Source organism: Dermacentor andersoni, chromosome 5 (genome assembly GCF_023375885.2).
Source record: "Dermacentor andersoni chromosome 5, qqDerAnde1_hic_scaffold, whole genome shotgun sequence".
NCBI classification, from domain to species: Eukaryota; Metazoa; Arthropoda; class Arachnida; order Ixodida; family Ixodidae; genus Dermacentor; species Dermacentor andersoni.
In genome coordinates, this window is record NC_092818.1 from 200277808 (window position 1) to 200298576 (window position 20769).

Consider the following 20769-nt stretch of genomic DNA (forward strand, 5'->3'; position numbering starts at 1 on the left):
GGAGTCATGGCAATCCAAGAAGATGTGCTCAATAGTTTCAGGTTTCTTACGTATGATGCAGTTAACATACCATGGAACAAAGAAGCCCTTGCTTTGTAGCCATGGCTTCACAAGGAGAGTGCGAGAATGCAATTGAAAAAAGAAGGTTTTCGCTGAAGATTTAACCGGGCTTTTTTTAACACGTTTCAGTACATTGCGTTCAGGTCCTAAGTTATACATCGTACGGTAAGCAGGATGCGGCAAGAAAACATCAACCAGGTCACTGTAAAGTGTCTTACGCGTCACAGAAGTCAAAAATTCATCTGAAAATGCGCTTTCAGTAAAGAAAAGGAAATAACAACTTCCCTCAGAAAGCCAATTGGTGTTCGAGTTTGTTCATTTGTTGATGAGACAATCCACTCAGGCAAGGAAGAACTTAATCTCACTTGAATAACAGTACGCAGAAATATATCACTTTGGTCCCTTAAGAAAAAGAACCTACCAACAATCTGTTTCAAAAACAAATGTGTTAGACCTAGTCCTCCATTCTTCACCGAATGAAACAAGTTACACCGGCTAGTTCTTTCCCAAGTGGATCCCCATATATATACCGCAAACACTCTGTGAAGTTTCTGCACTGAAATTCTTGCCACGCATAACACTTGTAGTACATAATACACCTCTGATGCTAAAAACAAATTGTAAACACTAGCTCTTGCAAACATCAAAAAATATGCCCGCCCCACTTTTCTGTCTGATATTTAACTCTTTTTACTTCTTCGATCCAATACGCGGAACTGTCACGATAATGTTTTAATGGCACCCCAATATATTTTCCAGGGGTAACCCTCCAGTTCATATTGCAAAAATACTCGGGTGCCCGTGGCCAGCTGCCGTGCCATAAACCTAGGCACTTAGTCCAGCTGACAACACTTCCAGTTGCGGCGCAAAAAGAGACCACCTCTTTCATAGTTTTATTCGCGCTTTCTGTATCACGGCAGAAAATTGCCACGTCATCTGCATAAGACAAAACACTAGTCTCAATTCCTGCATAGATAAACCCACGAATAGATTGGCTTTTAATTATTTTCAAACAAGACACCTCTAAATACAAGGCAAATAAAAGGGGCGACAAAAAGCATCCTTGTTTTACTGATGATTCCACATTTATAGTGGCGCCTAATTTCCTATTAATTACTAACTTTGCAGCGCAATCTCTGTACACCATTCTTGCTCCATCTGTTATCACTGTACCGAATTTAACATGTTCTAAGAGCAAAAATATGACATCGTAGACGACTCTATCAAACGCCTTTTCAAGGTCAATTTGTATCATAGCTGCTCTGTCCTCCCTTTCATCGCAACATTGCAGTATGGCCCTTGCAATATGTATATTCGAAAAGATCGACCTGCCTTTGATACCGCATGCCTGATGGGGGCCTACAAGTTCTTTTATAACAATCTCGAATCGTCGCACCAGCACTTTAGTGTAAAGTCCGTATTTGTGAAGCTTATTGGTCTGTAGGATTCAACTGCCAAAGTCGCGCACGATCTTTCGCTTTACAAGTTAGAATAACGTGCGATATCCGAAAAGAAGGAGGTGCTTCCTTGTTCTCGTACATCTCCCTTATCACGCGGTGTTATGCTACAGCTATTCCACTTTTAAAGCTCTTATAGCAAGCCCCTCCCAGATCATCAGGCCCCGGCGAATTCCTGGGTCTAAGTTCGTCAATCGCATCCTCAACTTCTGAAAGGCTTATTGGTCTGTCGAGCGCTTCACACACCTCGTCTGATAATGTTGGCATTCATGGAAAGAAGTCAGTTCTAAACCTGTCATTATAACATGTGTTTTCCCCCATCAAACTTTCATAATAAGACTCAAATGCGTGCTCAAACATTCCAACATCAATAGTGACTTCCCTTTGATAACTTATTTCTGTTGTTTCTGTGGAAACCGCGTATTTCTTCTCGTCACTTATTGCTCGCTTGGTAGGCGTCTCTCCTATCTATAAACTCTCGGCCCTTGCCCTTAGTACCGCACCCCAGTACTTTTCTTCAACCATGACTTCAAGCTCAGACTTCACTTCTTTGATTTCTTTCGAAAATAAGCCAGGTGTAGAACTTTCTGCGCAGAGAATATATTTTACCCTAAAGTGTAATTCCTTCTCACGCTCTTTTTCTTTGTGATAGACTACGCATGCTCTTTCAATCGCGGTGAGTTTACCGTCTCTCTTGAAGAGTTCCCATTCTACAGTGAGGAACGCTCATGTAGTTATGCTGAGCGAATTTTCGAGCTTTTCTTGAACAGCCTTTTGAAAAACGTCGTCTTGCAAAAGCTTATAATTAAATTTCCATAAGTGCAAGCTGAATTTCGATGGTTTTGATTTCTTTCCTATGCTCGACGTAATGAGGCAAGATCGCTAAAACTAACATGTAACACTTGATAACCTGAAAATAAAGGTACAAAGGTTAACGGAGCATAAATTCTGTCTAGCCTGCTATGACACTGACCTTGGTAGCGTTAAGAACAGCCCGCTGAGGTGCAAGTTTTGCCAGCCAGTTGCGACAGCAGCGTCAGCTTTTCTTGGAAAGCCACCGTTACGTACTAGCCTCGGCGCCGTTGTGACTAAACGCGATCGGCGGACCAACTATTGTTACTGAACCCGCCACCGCCGACCTGATCTGCTATAAGCGGGGGAGTTGCCGAAGGAACGTCTCCGGAGGCCCCTTCCCACGCGCCGTTCAAGACGCAAGACAATGGACAACCGGCGGCCGCGCTGCGGGGGTCAGCTCCGAGTTCTGCGACCTTCGTTCAACATCGGTTGGGGACCGTGAACCTCGCGCAAAGAGGTGTGTGTGTAAGCCCTCGTCTACGGTGCCTGGTCGAACTTTCCCTCACCTTGGGATCGAGGGGGGACCGAGTGTTTATAAACGGCTGTTGTGCGGCTGCTCAATGTACTTTCTCTCGCAGTCATGCTAGACTGATGAACTGCAACGTCCTTATGTAGATACAGTAAATAAACGCATATTCCTCGTTCTGGATGAGAAGCAGCCTTCAACAATATCCTCAGCGTGGATAAGTTGGACGACGGCATAGGCCAGCTACCATCTAATTCATGCCCGACTCCAATCTTGACAACTGATTACGAGCGATGTGATTGACCCCCCTCCCTCCCAATCCTAACTGGCTGACAGTGGTGAGATGGACTTTGCGACGTGGTGCTCTGTCTGCGGTGAGTGCTTGGTTCTTGCTTCTTTAACTCGCTAGGCTTCATTTAGTGGTTGTTCTGTATAGAACTGTAGGGAAGCTAGATTGGTGATTGTTAGCTAGGTTGTGTTTTCCTAGGTAGATTTAGCGAGCAGGATCAAGGCAGTAAAGCAGCAATCATGGAGTTAAGGAGACTGCTGAGAGACTAATTGTTCATTGTTGGTGAGGAACTGGGCCTAGATGTACGCAAGGAAATGCTAAAATCGGAATTATTGCAGCTAATTTCCGAACAGGCCAGTGAGGAAGTAATTAAAGTGGGGTTGGACCTTCTGAAAGAAAGAAAGAAATGGGACAGAGAGAGAGAAGAAGAAGAGAGAGAGGAACGCAATAAAGATCGCGAGTCAAGAAAAATGAAACTTGATCTTGAAAGCAAACGTTTGGAGTTGTCTCAAGGAAGTGAAGGGGCTCTGGGACGATCAAGTGAGGCAGAATCATACCGCATGGACAGGCTATTAAAGCCATTTGAGGTCGGGACCGACATAGGCTTGTTCCTATGCAATTTGGAAAGGACTTGCAAGAAGATGAACTTCGGTCCGAGTACATGGCCACAGCGGTTGCTGTCAATGTTTCCGTGTGAGGCTGCAGAAGTAATCGCGAGACTCAGTGAGGAAGAGGCATATGATTATGCGAAAGTTAAGGCTAGTCTCCTGAAGAAATACCGCCTTTCAGCCGAAGCTTTTCGGCAAAGGTTTAGGAGCACAGGCAAGAAAGATAGCGAGGGGTATCCAGAGTTTGCATATAGCTTAACGGCAAACCTAGTCGAGTGGCTGAAAAGCGCGTACGAGAGCAGAGACAGGATCATTGAATGCATGTGTCTAGAGCAGTTTTACAAAAGCATCCCACCATCTGTGAAGCTGTGGGTGCAAGACAGAGGAAATGTAAACACTGTGGAAAGGGCGGCTGAATTTGCCGAAGAGTACTCAACGCGTAGAATGTTGAACGCCGAGGAAGGAAATTGGGACGGTCGAAATGGACCGCGGAAACCATTTCCGTTGAAAAGGGGTTCGCAGACTCGAAGACCGGAGCCTGTAGACTTGGAGCAAAATCCCTCACAAAAAAGCGAGGAGAAATCAAACGGGGAAACCGTACAAAAAGTGCAAAAAAGAAAATTAGAATCTTTCAGACCAATCCGCTGCTATAAATGCCACTAACTGGGACATATAGCTGCAAACTGCGGGAAGCCTAGCGTTATTTGCTCCTACGTGGATGAAAAGGACGAGAATATGGAACTTTTAAGCCCATATTTTCACGACCTGCAAGTTAATGGCAAACCATGCCGGGTGCTAAGAGACAGTGCCGCCACGATGGACATTGTCCATCCGTCTTACGTGACGGTAGATGACTTCACTGGAGAAGTAGCATGGATCAAACAGGTTGTAGAAGAACACAGCGTGTGTCTGCCCATGGCCAAAGTCAAAATCAGTGTGGACCATTCGGGGGAGCTAGTGACTGAGGCTGCAGTTTCCAAATTTTTGTCACTGCAGTACACTTACATTTTTTCGAATCGTTGGAATCTGTTACTGCGTGACAAAGGGCTTAAACTGGGAGAGGGCGTAGTACAGGCATTGACGCGAGGCCAAGCTCGAAAAATCGCGTCGCTTTCGGCTGAAAATGCACCAGCTGCTCCAGCGGAAGCAGAAAAAGAGATAACTTCAATAACCGAATCCGAGCTAGGCTCGAGGGATAAAAAACAGTTGAGAGCTTGCCAGCTGACCAGCTCAATGAGCGCGTAGCACTAGAGTGTCCAAGTTCAAGCCTGCAGGAAGAGCAAGCTGACGCAATCGCAAGCGAGACAGGGTTGTTATTATCACCGGCCTCAAAGAACTTTGATCAGCTCTTACGTGTGAACAGAGAGTCACTGGCAGCCGAGCAAAAGAATGATGACAGCTTAGCTAAATTACACCACACAGCTAAAGAAGGCATTGCTAGGCGTAACGTGACAATACATGAGAGAGGAGGATTGTTATATCGGCATTACAGAGATCGAAAGGGTAGGATTTTAGATCAGTTAGTCATACCTACTAAGTACAGGGAGGACCTTTTGAGTCTCTGTCATGGAAATGGGTGGCCCGGCCACCTAGGCATAAACAAATCAAAGGAAAGGTTGCTTATGGAATACTACTGGCCTGGCTGTTTCAAAGACGTAGAAAACTTTGCAAGATCATGCGACGCCTGCCAGCGCTCAGGTAAACCAGGAGAGACATGGAAAGCTCCACTAAAGGTAGTGCCCTTAATAACATAGCCTTTCATACGACTTGTAATAGACACGGTAGGGCCTCTACCAAAAACAAAATCGGGTTACAGGTACTTGTTTACCATGCTGTGTCCGGCTACAAAGTTTCCAGAAGCAATCCCTCTGAAAGAGCTCAGCTCCACCGAAGTAGTAGACGCGCTTTTGACAGTATTTGCGCGAGTTGGGTTTCCAGCCGAAATTCAGGCGGATCAAGGGTCAGTATTCACCAGCGCACTGACTTCCACATTCTTGCAAAAGTGCGGGGTGAAGTTAATACACAGTTCCGTCTATCACCCTCAGTCAAACAGTGTAGAGAGCTGGCATTCGGTGCTTAAGCGAGTTTTGCGTGCGCTCTGTTACGAGCACAAGGAGGACTGGGAGAACTGTCTGCCGGAAACATTGTTTGCTTTGCGAACGGTTCCACATGAAGCGACAGGGTTCTCGCCAGCAGAACTAGTGTATGGGAGGACACTCCGTTCTCCACTGAGAATGTTAAGAGAGATGTGGGAGGAAAGAGGAGAGAGTCCAACAGTGGTTGAATACGCGCTAAATCTGCTGGAACGGCTAAGCTCAACCCATGAGCTAGTAGAAAAGAACATGGGAGTGGCGCAAAAGAACGCCAAATTCTATTACGACAAGAATGCGAGGCTGCGTACGTTTAACGCCGGAGACCAGGTAATGATCCTCAAGCCTTCAAGAAAGAACAAGCTTGAAGTTCACTGGGACGGGCCCGTTAAAGTGTTGCACAAGCTTTCAGATACTAACTATGCTCTGAAGATGCGCGGTCTCAGGAAGGAGGTGAAGATATATCACTGCAATTTGATGAAGCTGTATATAGAGCGGAGCGGAGTCGTTAACTGTACCATCACAGAGCAGGATCGCACTAGTACCAAATTTAAGGAGTATGAGGCGACCTCCAACTCTGAAATCGGCCTAGAAGTAGTAATAAAACATTTGCTAAGCTCGCATGCTCTAAGACCCCAGCAGCTAGATGAGCTAAATATAGATAGGGGAATATCTCGACAGATTCAGTGATCGGCCAGGTAGAACCGAACTAATAACGCATGAAATAGAGCTGACATCAACCAAACCCGTAAGATCAAAGCCTTACAGGGTGTCTCCAAGGCAGAGAGAAATTGTGGAGGCAGAGATACAGCGCATGCTAGAGTTGGGAGTTTTTGAGCCCGCTGAGAGTGACCACACGTCACCACTAATACTGGTAGAAACCCCTAACAAGGACCCTCGTCCGTGTGTTGACTACAGCATGTTAAATGTCATCACTAGGGATCAGCTGTACCTGATACCCAACATTGAGGAACGAATTGAAAGAGTTAGCGCTGCTAAATACATTTCAAGTATACATCTCGTGCGGGGGTACTGTCAAGTTCCCCTTTCAGAAAGTGCCAGCCGCTATGCCTCATTCATCTCCTCTGTAGGCACTTTTCGCCCTCTCGCACTCAGCTTCGGGCTGAAGAACGCGCCGTTTAGCTTCTCTAAATTAATGGATATTGTCCTAAAAGACTTGCAGGAGTTCGCCTTGCCATATCTTGATGATGTAGCCATTTTTTCGTACAGCTGGGAACAACACGTATCGCACCTCAAACAGGTGTTCTCATAGTTGAAGGAAGCCGGCTTAACCATGAAAGCGGAAAAGTGTAGATTTGGTTGTTCGCAGGTTACTTATCTGGGCCATGTAGTCGGCCAGGGCACGAGACGGCCGGCCGAGCTGAAAATAGCTACGATCGGAGAATTTTCTCAGCCGCGCACAAAAACAGACCTTCGTTCATTTTTGGGACTTGCGGGGTACTGTCAGCGGTACATTCCGAATTACTCGCAAATGGCAAGTCCATTAACGGATGCCCTACGAAAGGGAGCACCGAGTAGCGGACACTGGGATAAGGACAAAGAGAACGCTTTCCAAAGTTTGAAAACGCTATTGGTTTCTCGTCCTGTGCTTCGCCAAAGCCACCTAGAAAAAAAAGGAAGGCCTCCGCACGCCGGTGTGACGTCACGCTAGTCGGATGAGCCGGACAGTCGACGCCGTCGGCGTCTCCGCGCCTAGGTTCGTTGCGCTTGCAGGGTGCCTCTTTGGGCGTCGCGGATACTATGGCATGGGAAAATTAGTGCTGTCCTTAAAGTGCCAGCACCTTATAAATGCATATGCTTCGGTTCGAAAGCAAGACACGTATAGCTGACGCAAAAAATAAGGGGAGCCGCTGGTTCACCGCAGTCAACACCACCATAGAAAGCAACATTATTTCATACCTTCCTTAGATTACTTGCCTGGCGACATTTCTTTTTTGCGCGTATCGCAACATGACCTGCCTTATTGTGCTTGTGATGTTTGGTCGGGACTAAGACAAGCAAACTGCATGCAGCTTAGTCACTTTAACCTTAGACGGAAAGAAAGAAAGAGGAAAACTGCATATTGAAGACACAGAATATACTTTATTCACAAATGATAAGAACTGCATTCAGAAACAAACATTTTAAATCTTCCATATACAATTATCATTCTCACTCTTGCATTGCGTAAAACAGTCCTCGCTGGACACACGAATATCGAGGTTCATTTTATTGTTAAAGCTTTATTATTATAGGGTCACGCACAACTAATTCTCAAATAGAATAAGCTTCCGTCTTTGTTGTACCATTTCTTGTGGTTATTTTATTTCCACCCGCCTTGTTTGCAGGCCTTATTGGTCTTCATAAAATACTGAGATAGTGGTGAAAAGTAAGTAAAAAACGAGAGGCCTACTCTCAGTCCTAAAGGAAAACATGCAATTAATGGATTGCGGTAGCATGGAGAGTTCGAATCATAAACAGGTAGCACAATGCACTCAAATAACATTTGAATTGGCCAAAATGCAGGGTTTAAATTTTGATAATGTAGGCAAGTAAGTCCTAGCTACGCCACAGGTTTCTTTTTACAAGGGTTCTGTCAACACAAACATACGTAGATGTTCAACAAAACAGAGCTTCATGAATAACAAATAAATATTGAGAAACATCTCAGGCCTTAAAGGTCTGCAATTTTCGGTCGTTCTTGGCGTTGCGTAATTTGTCGTTTTCTGTGCGGCACAAGTTGTTCAGCAGTGTATTCGCTGCAGCACTTACAACATGCCCCATTACCTCCTGTGCAGGATGACCGAAATCACACACATCGACATCCTCAAAGTCATGAAGGGTAGCGAACACAAGGCCGACAAGAGTATCTTTCTGCCTAGGAAGGCTGAAAAATCGTACGGCATATTCTGGTGTCCTGAGCTTGTCCAATATAATTTCAGTAAAGAGTACAGCATTAACTACAACTGCTCGTGGAAACTTCAGGCCACCCCTTGTCATCTTCGTGATTAATGCATTCTCAGGGTCATCTAGATCGACGTCTTGCATCACAAGGCTTTCACTGCAAGATGCGCATGTCAGCTTTTTTAGAGCTGCATGGGCACAATAGCCGGCAACATAGGCTAGTGCCGGTAGCCTTGACGTTTTTTTCTCAATGTCGAAGTCGGTCACAGTGACTTGAAACTGGCCGTTTCCTGAATGTACACTTGTCTCCAACGTGTTCGCGCTCGGTGGTAGTAGAATGTCCGAATCTGGCAGGTCCAGAACCTTCTGCAAACGCAATTTGTTTTCAGATTCATATATCTGCCTTATAGACACGTGGTAATCGGCACCAGACAATTGCCGGTACTTTCCAAAGCGATCCTCTAAGCTATCAGTTTGAAATTTGCCCAGAAGAACATACTCGAAATGAAGCTCTTTGAGACAGTATATGGCAAGTTCGTGCAAGGCATGGGTAGTGTGGCTGAAAGCTATGTGCGTTTCACGTGTCAAGCGGCCATTGTCATGTTCGAGGCTTCTCCAGTGATCAAGCCATTGAACTATTCTCTCTAAGAATTCTAGTTGAGGACATGAGGATGAAACTATTGGACCTTGCAATTGATCTCGCAACCGCTGTCCTTTTCTTGGCGTCTTGACGTTAACAATGTTCCACCAAGTCAAAATGGTGTCGACATATTGAGAGGTTTCCGTTGCATGCTGAAACGTTGCAACACTGAGAGCAGCAACAGTAGATGAGTTAAAAATCTTTAAGGCCAGTTTAACGTTCTGCCGTTCCATGTTTGAGGGGTTCAGTGCCTTCAAAGTGAGCGTTGGTGCTAGCTTCAAGAGCTCATGCTTTTCAGCTTCGTGCAGCTGGCATAATACCTTGAAAGATGCTGTAAGTATCTTTGGTTCAGCCTCATCACTCTTCGGTTCAGGAAAGTACATGCATTTGCCAATGTTTCTTTGATTCAGCCAGTTATTTCTTATACACTTTAGTATGTGAACTGGGTCCACCACAAAACACAGGGGTCGTGATGGGTCAGCAGGATGCTGGTAAACAATGCTGACACTTGCCGGCTTAGGGAAGTAGGACATGGCTTTTCTGTTTATGGAGTTATTGTCCGAGATCACTGCGATTATTCTAAAACCAGATGCCTCTAGATCAAGAACAATCTTCCGAAGGAAGTCGTGCAGCGCCTTAGCATCGATTTGTGCCACAGGAAGGATGTGTACAACATCCTTGTTTGAAGAAAGCAGGCTCTGTATCATAAATACGTGGGCAGTTTTTGCTGCAGTCGATGAATTTACCGCAGCACCAGTAACCAACCCAGCCTTGTAATCAAAAAATGATTGAAGGTGAATCTCATCAATCATTAACGTTACAGTCTTTTCATGCTCTTTATATGTGCTTACAATACGCTTTGCATAGGAAAGAAAGCTACATTCTTGCTGCTCCGTTTCAGGGCGTACATCGTACAATGAACACAGTCTTCTGATCGTATCAGGATGCGGCATCTTAAGCTTCATCGAACTTCTCAGGAATCTATATGCATGAGGTGAAATTGTGAGCAAAAGGCTAGCAAAAACCAATAAATCGGAGGGATATCGGCCAGCATCATTCAAAACAAGATCAACTTGACTCTTCAAGAATTTAAGCACTTCCAAATGCCATTCTTGCAACACGCATGCGAAATGTTTTCCACTTACTTCCTCTAGCAATGTCGAAACCAATGTCAGTAGATGACGGGCCTTTTCAGAACGCTCAGTGCTGATATCCTTACGTGTCTGTTCGATCATGTGTAACACACTTTTCAAATCTCTCAAGTCGCACAGCTTTTCAGGAACTAAAACATCACCACACTTCCTCACACCCGTTTCACCAAAAAATACTTCGACGCGCAGGTCTGTGGACACGATCACCTAAGTACGGACTGCAGGAGCAGATTGAAGTGACAAGTCCAAAAAGAAAACCTTGGAGCCCTTGTTCAAAACTGTCCAGAAGTCCGAACACTGAAAGCTTGGCAAGGCCTTCAGCAAGTCCGCAAAGCTACCAACCAGATTTTTGGCGTCCTCTTCTGCTTGGGTTTGCTGAGAAAGCATTATTGCTTTTTGCAAATATGTGGCTTCCAAGCGCGCTCTTTTGGCAGCCGGCGCTTCTCGAACGCACACTTGCGGACGCGATAAATAGGCAGGGCAATTGGGAAACAAGCTCGGAACTGCAGTTTTCTTCAGACGGATGTTTTTCATGGCAACTTCGACCACTTTTCCTGTCTTGACGTCCGTGTAAGATGTCGTCTTCAAGTAATCCGATGGCAGGAAATGCTTTTCACAGAGCTGAAATAAAAAAAAACACGCCTTTACAGGTATGAAGCTCGACGAAAACGTTGAATTTACAAACGCGTTGACAGGTGCAGAGACCCATCTATTGCGCACACGTGCACGAATGCATTGCACACTATGCTGACGAAACCTGTTCGTCTGGAAACCCAGAATAACAATAGAGAGAAGAAATACTTACCACTGTGTACTTCGTTGGCGAGAAGTCCTTCCGAGGAACTGCTCTCGACCATGCTTCCCGAGTGGCTCGGTGAGATGGGAACTTGTGCACTCGGACACTTTGTCCTCCGTAATAATTGGACTTGCAGTTTGGTGCGCAACAACAGCCAGGCATCGTTGCGCTTCCGTGTACGACGAACCACGCACAATCGAAGAAAAGCAATCGCGTTTACGGTGCAGCATGCCCCACCAAAGCCACCAAGCAAATGCTCCACGCGTTGCCGCTCTAGCGTTGCAGCCACGGAGAAAATTTGTTTTCAGAACGCGCGCCGCGTTCTAGAAGCGCAGCGCTCCCCCATCCACCGCTACCATCCGACTCTCGTGACGTATTGACAGGGGAGAGGAGGTGATGCGGAGGCCTTACATTTTTTTCTAGGTGGCTCTGGCTTCGCGCGCCAGACTGCAAAAAGGAATTCATAGTTCAATGCGACGCAAGCGACAGAGGTATGGGCGTGGTACTTAGTCAGGTCGGCGACGATAACGAGGAGCATCCTATCGTCTATGCCAGCCATAAACTAAATGTAAGAGAGGAAGCATACAGCGCTTCAGAGAAGGAATGCACTTGTTTAGTTTGGGCCGCCCAGAAGTTGTCGTGTTACTTGTACGGAGCGAAGTTCATCTTCGAGACCGACCACTGTCCTCTGACGTGGCTCAATCAAATGTCACAAAAAAATGGCCAGCTGCTCCAATGGAGTCTCACTCTCCAAGAGTACAACTTCTCCGTTAGATATAAGAAGGGAAATTTGCATAGCAATGCGGATGGTTTGAGCAGGCTAATTTGAATTCTGCGTTTAAGGGTCCCGCCTAAATTTTACGGTTATTATTGTTAATATTGTTAAGCCAAGAAGATCTCCTCTCATTTAGCAGGATTCCCTCCATGATTGCTGAATTTGTCAGCACGAAATTGCTTCAAAAATTGGCATAGCAAAATGCAGCATTTCTTGTTTCTGCACTTATGTTTTCTTTGAAGCCTATCGGGTCTAAAGTGAGATCCAAGGTACGTCATCTCGGCGCAGAGCCGTGTTGTCGGGTTCGGTTTGTAGTTGCCTGTCCTTGTTGGATGTTTTGGGGCGGTGACATCATTACACAGTGGTCGCTGCGAGCCAAGGCATCACCCCTTGGCCACCAGCCGTTCTGTTCCTGCCCAGCGGTTGTCAGCGGTTGTCAGCGCTGGACAGTCGAGATTTTCCGGTCCATGGAGGCGCTGTTAAGAACGGCCCGCTGAGGTGCAAGATTTGCCAGCCAGTTGCGACAGCGGCGTCAACTTTTCATGGAAAGCCCCCATTACGCTCTAGCATCGGCGCCGTTGGGACTAAACGCGATCGGCGGACCAACTGTTGTTACTGAACCCGCCACCGCCGACCTGATCTGCTATGAGCGGGGGAGTTGACGAGGGAACGTCTCCGGAGGCCCCTTCCCACGCGCCGTTCAAGACGCAGGACAATGGACAACCGGCGGCCGCGCTGCGGGGGTCAGCTCGGGGAATCGGATGTGCTGTTCCTGACGTCAGCTCCGAGTTCTGCGAATGCCGTCTGACGTCGGTTGGGGACCGTGAACCTCGCGCAAAGAGGTGTGTGTGTGTAAGCCCTCGTCTACGGTGCCCGGTCAAACATTTCCCTCACCTTGGGATCGAGGGGGGACCGAGTGTTTATAAACCGCTGTTGTGCGGCTGCTCAGTGTACTTTCTCTCGCAGTCATGCTAGACTGATGAACTGCAACGTCCTTATGTAGATACTGTAAATAAACCCATATTCCTCGTTCTCGATTAGAAGCAGTCCTTTCCTTCAACAACGTCCTCAGCGTGGATAAGTTGGACGACGGCATGGGCCAGCTACCATCTAATTCATGCCCGACTCCAATCTTGGCAACTGATTACGAGCGATGGGATTGACCCCCCAATCCTAACAGTAGTGCGTATACATGGTATGGTTCTCGCTTGACAACACATAACCAATGTCTTGTTGCCTTACAATAGAACTCTTTAAAACCAATGCATTTTTATCATAAGCACTAGTCAACTTAGATTTATCTTCTGGAAAGCAAACACAATTAAAATCACCCAGTAATATGACATGCCTTTCACAATTCAAGTACTGCTGAACATCACCAAAAAAGATTTGCCGCTTCCGCGCTACGTTCGGAGCATAAACACATATAGCCCTCCAAGGTATCTCTGAAAAAGTAAGATCGCAGAGGACCGTTCTACCATCTTCGGATGACGGGACGGCTTCAACTACAGTAATCCTGCTACGCAAAAAAATAAGGCAGCCCCCAGACCTACCCGCCGCGTGACATACACTTACGGTATATCCGGGGCGGTAAACGTTAACCGTTTGCTCTGTGTATTCATCAGTTGCAATTTTTGTTTCTTGAATGGCCAATAAGTCAATATTATTTTCAATAAGAATACGCTTAGCTTGGCATTGCCTACTACGCCCGCTAAGTCCACGCACATTCAACGTTGCGACACAAAGACCAGTCGAAAAATTAGCTACCATTTAACGAAAGTGGAATCTAAACCAATTACCGCACATTGTCCGTCTGACATCTGCTACGATGACTCGACGGTCTAGGGAGGCGGACAATGGTTTTCTGGACTTCAAAGCACAATGAGGACGGCCGACGCACATCCTGCCCACAAACCCCAGTCCCCCGACCCCAAAAACAATTTTGCTATCCCAGAAACGCCTCCGTGTTAGCGGAGGCGTCTGAGTTGTAGAACGGCGTTTGGCTAGAACGCTGGGCTTGGGCTTGAACGCCGGGTTTGGGCTTGAACGCCGGGCTTGGGCTTGAACGCCGGTCGGCCTCCCGGGGTAGCTTTCGGTGGAGGCTCGTCATTCCCAGTGTCTTGATCCTTTCCGTCTTGCTCATCCGCCTCTTCGTGAAGCCTCTTAGCAGGTGCTCTACTTCACGTTAGCATCACGGTGTCGTCAGTGTCGTGCTGTTCCCCGGTCGTCACTTCTGCTGATGTGCAAGTTTCTTTGGCCTCTTTTACCTCAACTTCTATCGAATTAGTTGGTTCTACCGCGTCATCCCATGGGTCTTTCCAGCCATCCGATGTCTTGGCTTCATTAACAGTCGTTGCCTTCTTCAGGGGTGTTAACACCAAGGGCTGGGTTTCCTTCCCTTCGCCTGCAGCTTCCACTGCGTCGACCACGTTCATCAAGTGATCTGTGACATCTTCCTTCAATGCCGGGCCTGTCACTGTGGCATAGGTTCGGACGCACTGGGTCTCATCGTGGCCGAAATGACGACAAAGCCCACAGCGTGGTACACGGCACTCGCGTCATATGTGCCCGATGCCGCGGCATCCGAGGCAGAGCGGAGCTCTGCCAGGGACGTGGACGACCGCAACATCTTCCGCTGCTCGCAGCTGGTGGGGAAAGTCCTCAGCGCTGACGCCCACCTTCAGCTTAATAGTGACAGAACGGGTGGTTGACCCTTTGTCAACGCATCCTTGTACCCGCCTTCTGTCCCTGGTGATCTCAGTCACCTTTCCAAAAGGCGACAAAGCAGTGCGAACATCGTCGTCAGGTACACCGTGAAGAAGCCAGTAGAGCTTGATACGGACGCCTCTGTCACACGGGTCGACGACAACACAGCGGTGGATTTTGACATCAAAAGCGTCTGCAGCGAGGTTCCTCTTTTTTCCTTTCTTCGTCCTTGAAAGTAACCACCCACAGATGGTACATTTGATATGCACCCAACGCAACCACTTCCGGCATGAGAGGCAGCCGTGTAAAAGCATCTCGAAAATGTTCCACTCTGTAAAGCCTCGCCTTAACGTCACCATGTAAAAAAACCGTATGCAGGACGGATGCACCTGTTGGCAGCGTTGGTAAAATCATTTGGTAGTCCTGGCCTGGTTTTTCAGTTAACCTGATACCACGGCCCAAGTGGGTCGCTGAAGCGGCTCGTGAAAAGCCCCACATTCCGCTTCCGCTCACCTCGGTGGCTGAAGAGGATGTCACTCCACGGCGGCTCCATGGTTCTGGTTGACTAAACGTGCGGCCAAGAGCGTGCGTCATTGCGGACGTCACGCCGCAGCCAGTGGGTGGCGCCACGTCACGAGTGTATAAAATAAGTGTAATAATAAAAAAACATTAGTGTCCAAATGAATGCCGCTGAGCTGTCCGAGTTATGCACTCCTCGCGGGCAAGCGAGTGCGTCGAGACGCTTGGCGCGTTTTTATTTGGCATTACCGAGGCGCAGCTCAAACGCAGGCGAGTGCTTGCGCGGAGAAGGAGCGCGCAGAAAAATAAACATGTCACCAAAGCGGCTATAATGCTTTAGCATTCACACACGTATGCAGTCTTAGATGTATCTGCCCAATTTTCACGTGTAATACATAACAGGGCCCTTATGACAGTAAACTTCTTAACTTAACCATTGCATGTTAAACAATAAGCACCCCACAGCATGCACGCAAAATGTGAGTGCATTCTGTGTGGCAGAAAATTTGTATTTGAACTGTGTATCGCAGTTGAACCGTGCAGCCGTCTGGCAACACTAACATGTGACGAAATGAAACGCACGCCCAGCAATGGTTCCCTCGAAGTAAAGCAAGGCATTTTCGATGGCCATCCCTTGTTAATGTTTTTGTGAGGGTACGAAAGCGTTTTGTTATTCACTGCAAGCACCGTAAGAGATCGCCACAAGCCGGAAATACGTCATGATCGCCATAAGTACACGTCGTGGTTGCTTAGCGACTATGGTGTTGTGCTACTGAGCACGAGGCCGCGGGACCGAATTCCGGCCGCGGCGGCCGTATTTCCATGGGGGCGAAATGCGAGAACAGCCGTGTACTAAGATGTAGGTGAATGTTGAAGAACTCCAGGTGCTCCAGATTATTCCGGAGTCCCCCACTACGGTGTGCCTCATAATCAGATCAAGGTTTTGGCACGTAAAACCCCATAACTTAATCGCCGTGCGTCATTGCCGGTCAGTCCGAGATATATTTGAGTAGAACTTGTTGCTGGGTGAGTTGGTTGGGATCTAATGAATACATTGTTGCTCCAAAAAAATGAAAATAAGGACTTGGTAGGGAGAGTACGTAACAACTTCGTTACGTACTTTGTTACGCGTAGAGTCGTTACGTACTCTCCCTCCCAATTCTTTATTTTCCTTTTTTGGCGCAACAATGTATTCATTAGTCCGAGATAGTTTCTGCCGGCATTTTCTGGTTTCTGATGCATTTGTTGCTCAAGCGAAAGAACTGCGGGCAGAAATCAACGGCGACAACCTTGCTTTACCATTGGTTGCTAGAGCATGAGGAGCAAGCCGAACGAATTGGTTTAGGCTGTTTCGGAGCAGACGACACAGCAGCGGCCTCACATTGCCTGATTTTCTGGCCTCAAACAGCTCATGCCATAATGTCACTCGGTGGGAGAGGCTTTGAGGAAGAGATTCTAAAGTGAATTTTTGAGCTGTAATGTGCGCCGCTGAAAGCCCAATTTCTGTGTGTGTGTGTGTGTGTGTGACGACCCCAAATGTGGGGGCGAGAGGTTCGTGTTCTCAATGTTTTAATGGTTCTCTTAGGCGGAGCCTCCGAGAACCCAATTGAGGACAAAGCCGTTGGTTTGAACACACACACAAAGACTTTAATCAAAAATAAGAAGGCAAAAAGCAAATAGAACAAAACAGAAAGCATGCATAAAATAAACATTCAAGAAAACATAGCAGTAAGTAACACACTTAGGGCTTTAGCGAGGGCGCGAGTCCGGGCTTGCCCCGAGGGCGGGGACGCGTCGCAGTCTCGACGCGGCAACGCGGCGACGAGCTGGCAGAAGGAGAGGCGCCGGTCTCACCAAAGGTCGTGGCGTAGGTTGACCGACCGGGCGCCGGGAGCGCGCCAGCTCTGGCGAGGCGAGGTAACGCTGGCGGCTGGGTGGACGGCGGCGGCGTTCTGGCCGGGCAGAGAGCTCGGGCCCGTAGCCCGACTGCTCCCCTCTCGCCCACGGCGCTGAAGTTCGAACGCCGGCCTCGGGCAGCAGGCGGCACGGCAGACGGGGGTGGCGTTCTGGCCGGGCAGCTGTCGTAGAACTCGGGCCCGAAGCCCGACTGTTCTCGTCCTGCCCACTGGCGCAAAAGCTCACCGGCCTTGAGGAGCTGACGGCACGCTCAGGTAGACGGGCGACGCACAGGAACAGGTTGGCAGGAGGCCCCGGGCGGGTGAAGTCCTAGTGGGCTCGGGTCCGGAACCCGACGGCCCGTCTTCAACGCCCGCTCCGGTGGTTGACCTCCTCCTGCCGTCGTTTCCTGGGACTCTCCTGGCGTCTCCCCGGCGTCTCCCTGCGTGTCCTCTTGCGTGTCGCCCCCCGTTCTGCCGGCGCACCACGCTTTTTCTTGTGGTATGGCCGATTTGGCATTTACTGATTGGCTGCCCGACGCCCCGTGGTCTTTCCTAATTGGTTACTTTTTCTTTTTTTGTTGTTTTTCCTGCGCCGCGCGTTCACGTGCCGGGCGCTCTTCGGCGTCGTCGTTTTCCTCCTTCCAGCTCGGCGCGCGTGCACTCAGCGTCGTCTGCTCTCGACCGTCCCGAGCCCCGCGCCACGTCGCGCACCACACATCACAGTGTGTGTGTGTGTGCGTGTGCGTGTGCGTGTGCGTGTGCGTGTGTGTGTGTGTGTGTGTGTGTGTGTGTGTAACCATATCAATCCCTTTATACCCTCACTTACAATGCTGAACTGAGAATAGTTGGACGACCGTGTCAGCAGCCGTTTTAGACGAACACTGAAAGCAGGTGCATAGACGCTGTGGGCATGTGATGCACCTTAAGAATGTCAGAAAAAAGTATCCGCCTCGAAATACCGTAAGCACGACTATGGGACACGGGCGATGACTGTGAGTGTGGATGTTCAACCAACTAGCCCGTATTTGTAGCAGCAGGAGTGGGAGCAGTCTGATGGAAGAGGAGGAAGATATAATTTCTGTGTCACTGCCTATTTGCTGCTTTTCGATGATTTCGCTGAGCATTAAAAGTTCATTCCGTTAACGTGCTTTTGCCTGCGCTACTCGATTCCCCTCCTATCACCCTTAGCGGGTACACGCCAAGGTTTGACGTCATCATCATCACCAGCAGCAACAGCATCAGTAGTATGCAGTAGTCAACAGCCATGTGCTCGCGTTCTAATTCGACCGTGTCCAGCCCACGTCCGCCAAATTCTGCATACGAGATCGGAACCGAAGAACACGATTCCAGCTTGTCATGCTCGATGGAAACGGAAGAGTTCGAAGAAGAGCCAAAGGAAAGGATGCTCGTACAAGTACTAGAGTATGGATGTGAGTGCGTTTCCGTAGTTCCCGCCTTGTGTCTCGCGCAGCGGTGATTTATTTGTGCAGAGTGCTAAAGGCGCAGATCACTTGCAGAGTATCAGAGAAAATACAAAACGTAATGGCCTAAGGACGACCGTGTACAGCAGGCGTACTTGAAATAGGCAATGCATATTGAGCAGGGCCACTGACATGCAATTTCTGCCTTTCACTTTACCGGCTAGCTAGCATGTTAGTCATTATTACTTACGTAAGGCGCTTTCGATCTGAAAAACAAAACTGAATCGGGAGGATATGCGCCGCTATTTACAATTACACAAAACAGGTTACATATGCTTAATGTTAAAACAAATTTGTAAAGGTAAAAGTTGTGCTTGTTAAATTTATACGAAAGCTTTATTTGCGAGAAAGCATTTCACTGAGAATAAATGCGTTCTGTGGAATTTAAGAAAGCATGCACTTTTATTGCGATAGCAATTATGTGGACACTCCAGATGCATTTTTGCCGTCGCCGTCGCCGTGAGGTTCCGTATGAGTGAAAGCGTGGGAGGGTGAGCCGGCGAACTCGGTTCAGTCTCGCGTGCGCGAGCGAGGAACGCCGCCCAGATGCGTGCCCTCTCATGTGGCGCGCGATGCAGGACGGTCAGGCGAGGTAGGAGGGGCGTTCTTCTCCGGCGGCTGCTAGGGTGTATCGATGTGCTCCTCGCCCGCCGCTCCGTACAGAGTGGAGACAACCACGGCGTCTGGTACCACGGCGTCTGGTACGGCGTCCGCGATTCGCATGCCCAACGCCGTAGTAGACGCCGCTCGCCTTGGAACAGCCACGTGTGGGCAAATAAAAATGCATATTTATACATATTCCAGTTAAATATTCACAGCAAGCTTTAAGTCGTCTCCAACACGTAAGCCTTGCATTATGTTTGCTCACGAAGGAAACGGAGACGTGCTATTGAAACCGGCGCGCAATGATCTTTAAGCGGTCTGCCCCTTTTGTCATATTTGCCGGACCACCAGCAGGAATGTTTATCGATATAATTCTAGACCCAATGGCACGAGTATAAGCTTATTTTATAAGTATTTAGTTATTTACTTATCTATTTATTTATTTATTTATTTATTTATTCATTTATCAAAGTACACATTTCCTAATGTTCGGAATCATATACGTATGCAACTTAAAAATGCGTACACTATACACAACAAGGCAATCTTCTGCCATGGAATGCGTAGAAAACGCCAAGTAGGCCTCGCAAATATATTAATTAATAATGTAGCGAGAAAAATGTGCGCACCGTTCAGATCGAGGCTAAAAGGTTGCAGCAGATGGACCACGTGCCGCCCTCTTTGCTGTGCTTAGCGAGAGAGACGCACCTGCATACCTGCAGCAGTGACTGCGGCGCCGTTTCTCCGCGGCGACTACCGCGAGCGAAGGCGCGCGACGACGCTGACGCGCGCCACGGCGGGGGCGCCACGCAGGCGCGGCGGCGTGCTGCGCGACGGCGGCGGCGCTGGCCCTCTGGATCCTCTGGCTGGGCCGCAGGGGCGGCTCGGGGCACGCGCGCCAGCTGCGGTCGCTGGAGCTGAGCCACTCGGTGGTGACGAGCAGCGGCAGCTTGCGCGGGCTGTGGGTGGACGACGGCAGCAACGGCAGCGCGCTAGCCTTCTACGGCGTGCCCTACGCCGAGCCCCCTCTCGGAGCCGCCCGATTCCAGAGGCCCACGCCCGTGCGACCGTGGACCGGGGAGCTCAGGGCCACGTACAAGGTGGGAGAGCTCATCAAACAAGCCCCATCCGAGAATGCTTTTGCATGTTGCGGGAGGTGGTTGTTTGCGGCGCTGTCTTGGCAGTATGTGTTATGAGTGGCGCTCCCCTTACCACAGTGCCTTCCTTGCCCGTATGCGAGAGCCAACCGGTACGTATAAGAACGCCACTAACTCTGTAGGACCAGTTCGGAACCTTGCGCATCGTCTGCGACCGCCCTCTGGTAGCTGCGAGAAGAGGCGCAGCGTCTCGAAACGCTATGGGTGTCGCGAGGGAAGAATGTCAGCACGCGGTCTACCGCGCGTTTCCACCCGCACCAGTCACTGTGCAGTTTCTACTGCTGTGTTAGACGGCGCTATACTTTCAGAATCGG

The 20769-nt window shown here is 48.6% G+C and overlaps 1 protein-coding gene and 1 long non-coding RNA gene across 2 annotated transcripts in view; one reads left to right on the plus strand and one right to left on the minus strand.

Moving 5' to 3' along the window:
- Window positions 1–7908: 7908 nt before the first annotated feature.
- LOC129384851 (uncharacterized) lies at window positions 7909–11728 on the minus strand. Its single transcript, XR_008612474.2, has 2 exons — window positions 11326–11728; window positions 7909–11141 (listed from the first exon to the last, which is right to left on the minus strand). It is a non-coding gene; the product is annotated as an uncharacterized lncRNA (long non-coding RNA).
- A 2882-nt stretch (window positions 11729–14610) lies between these two features.
- The window catches only part of LOC126532258 (acetylcholinesterase-like), a 37035-nt gene continuing 30876 nt past the window's right edge, over window positions 14611–20769 (plus strand). The window contains exons 1-2 of the mRNA XM_072288406.1: window positions 14611–14794; window positions 20112–20398. Of these exons, the coding sequence (XP_072144507.1) occupies window positions 14611–14794; window positions 20112–20398 (471 nt within the window). The remainder of the gene's footprint in view (window positions 14795–20111; window positions 20399–20769) is intronic.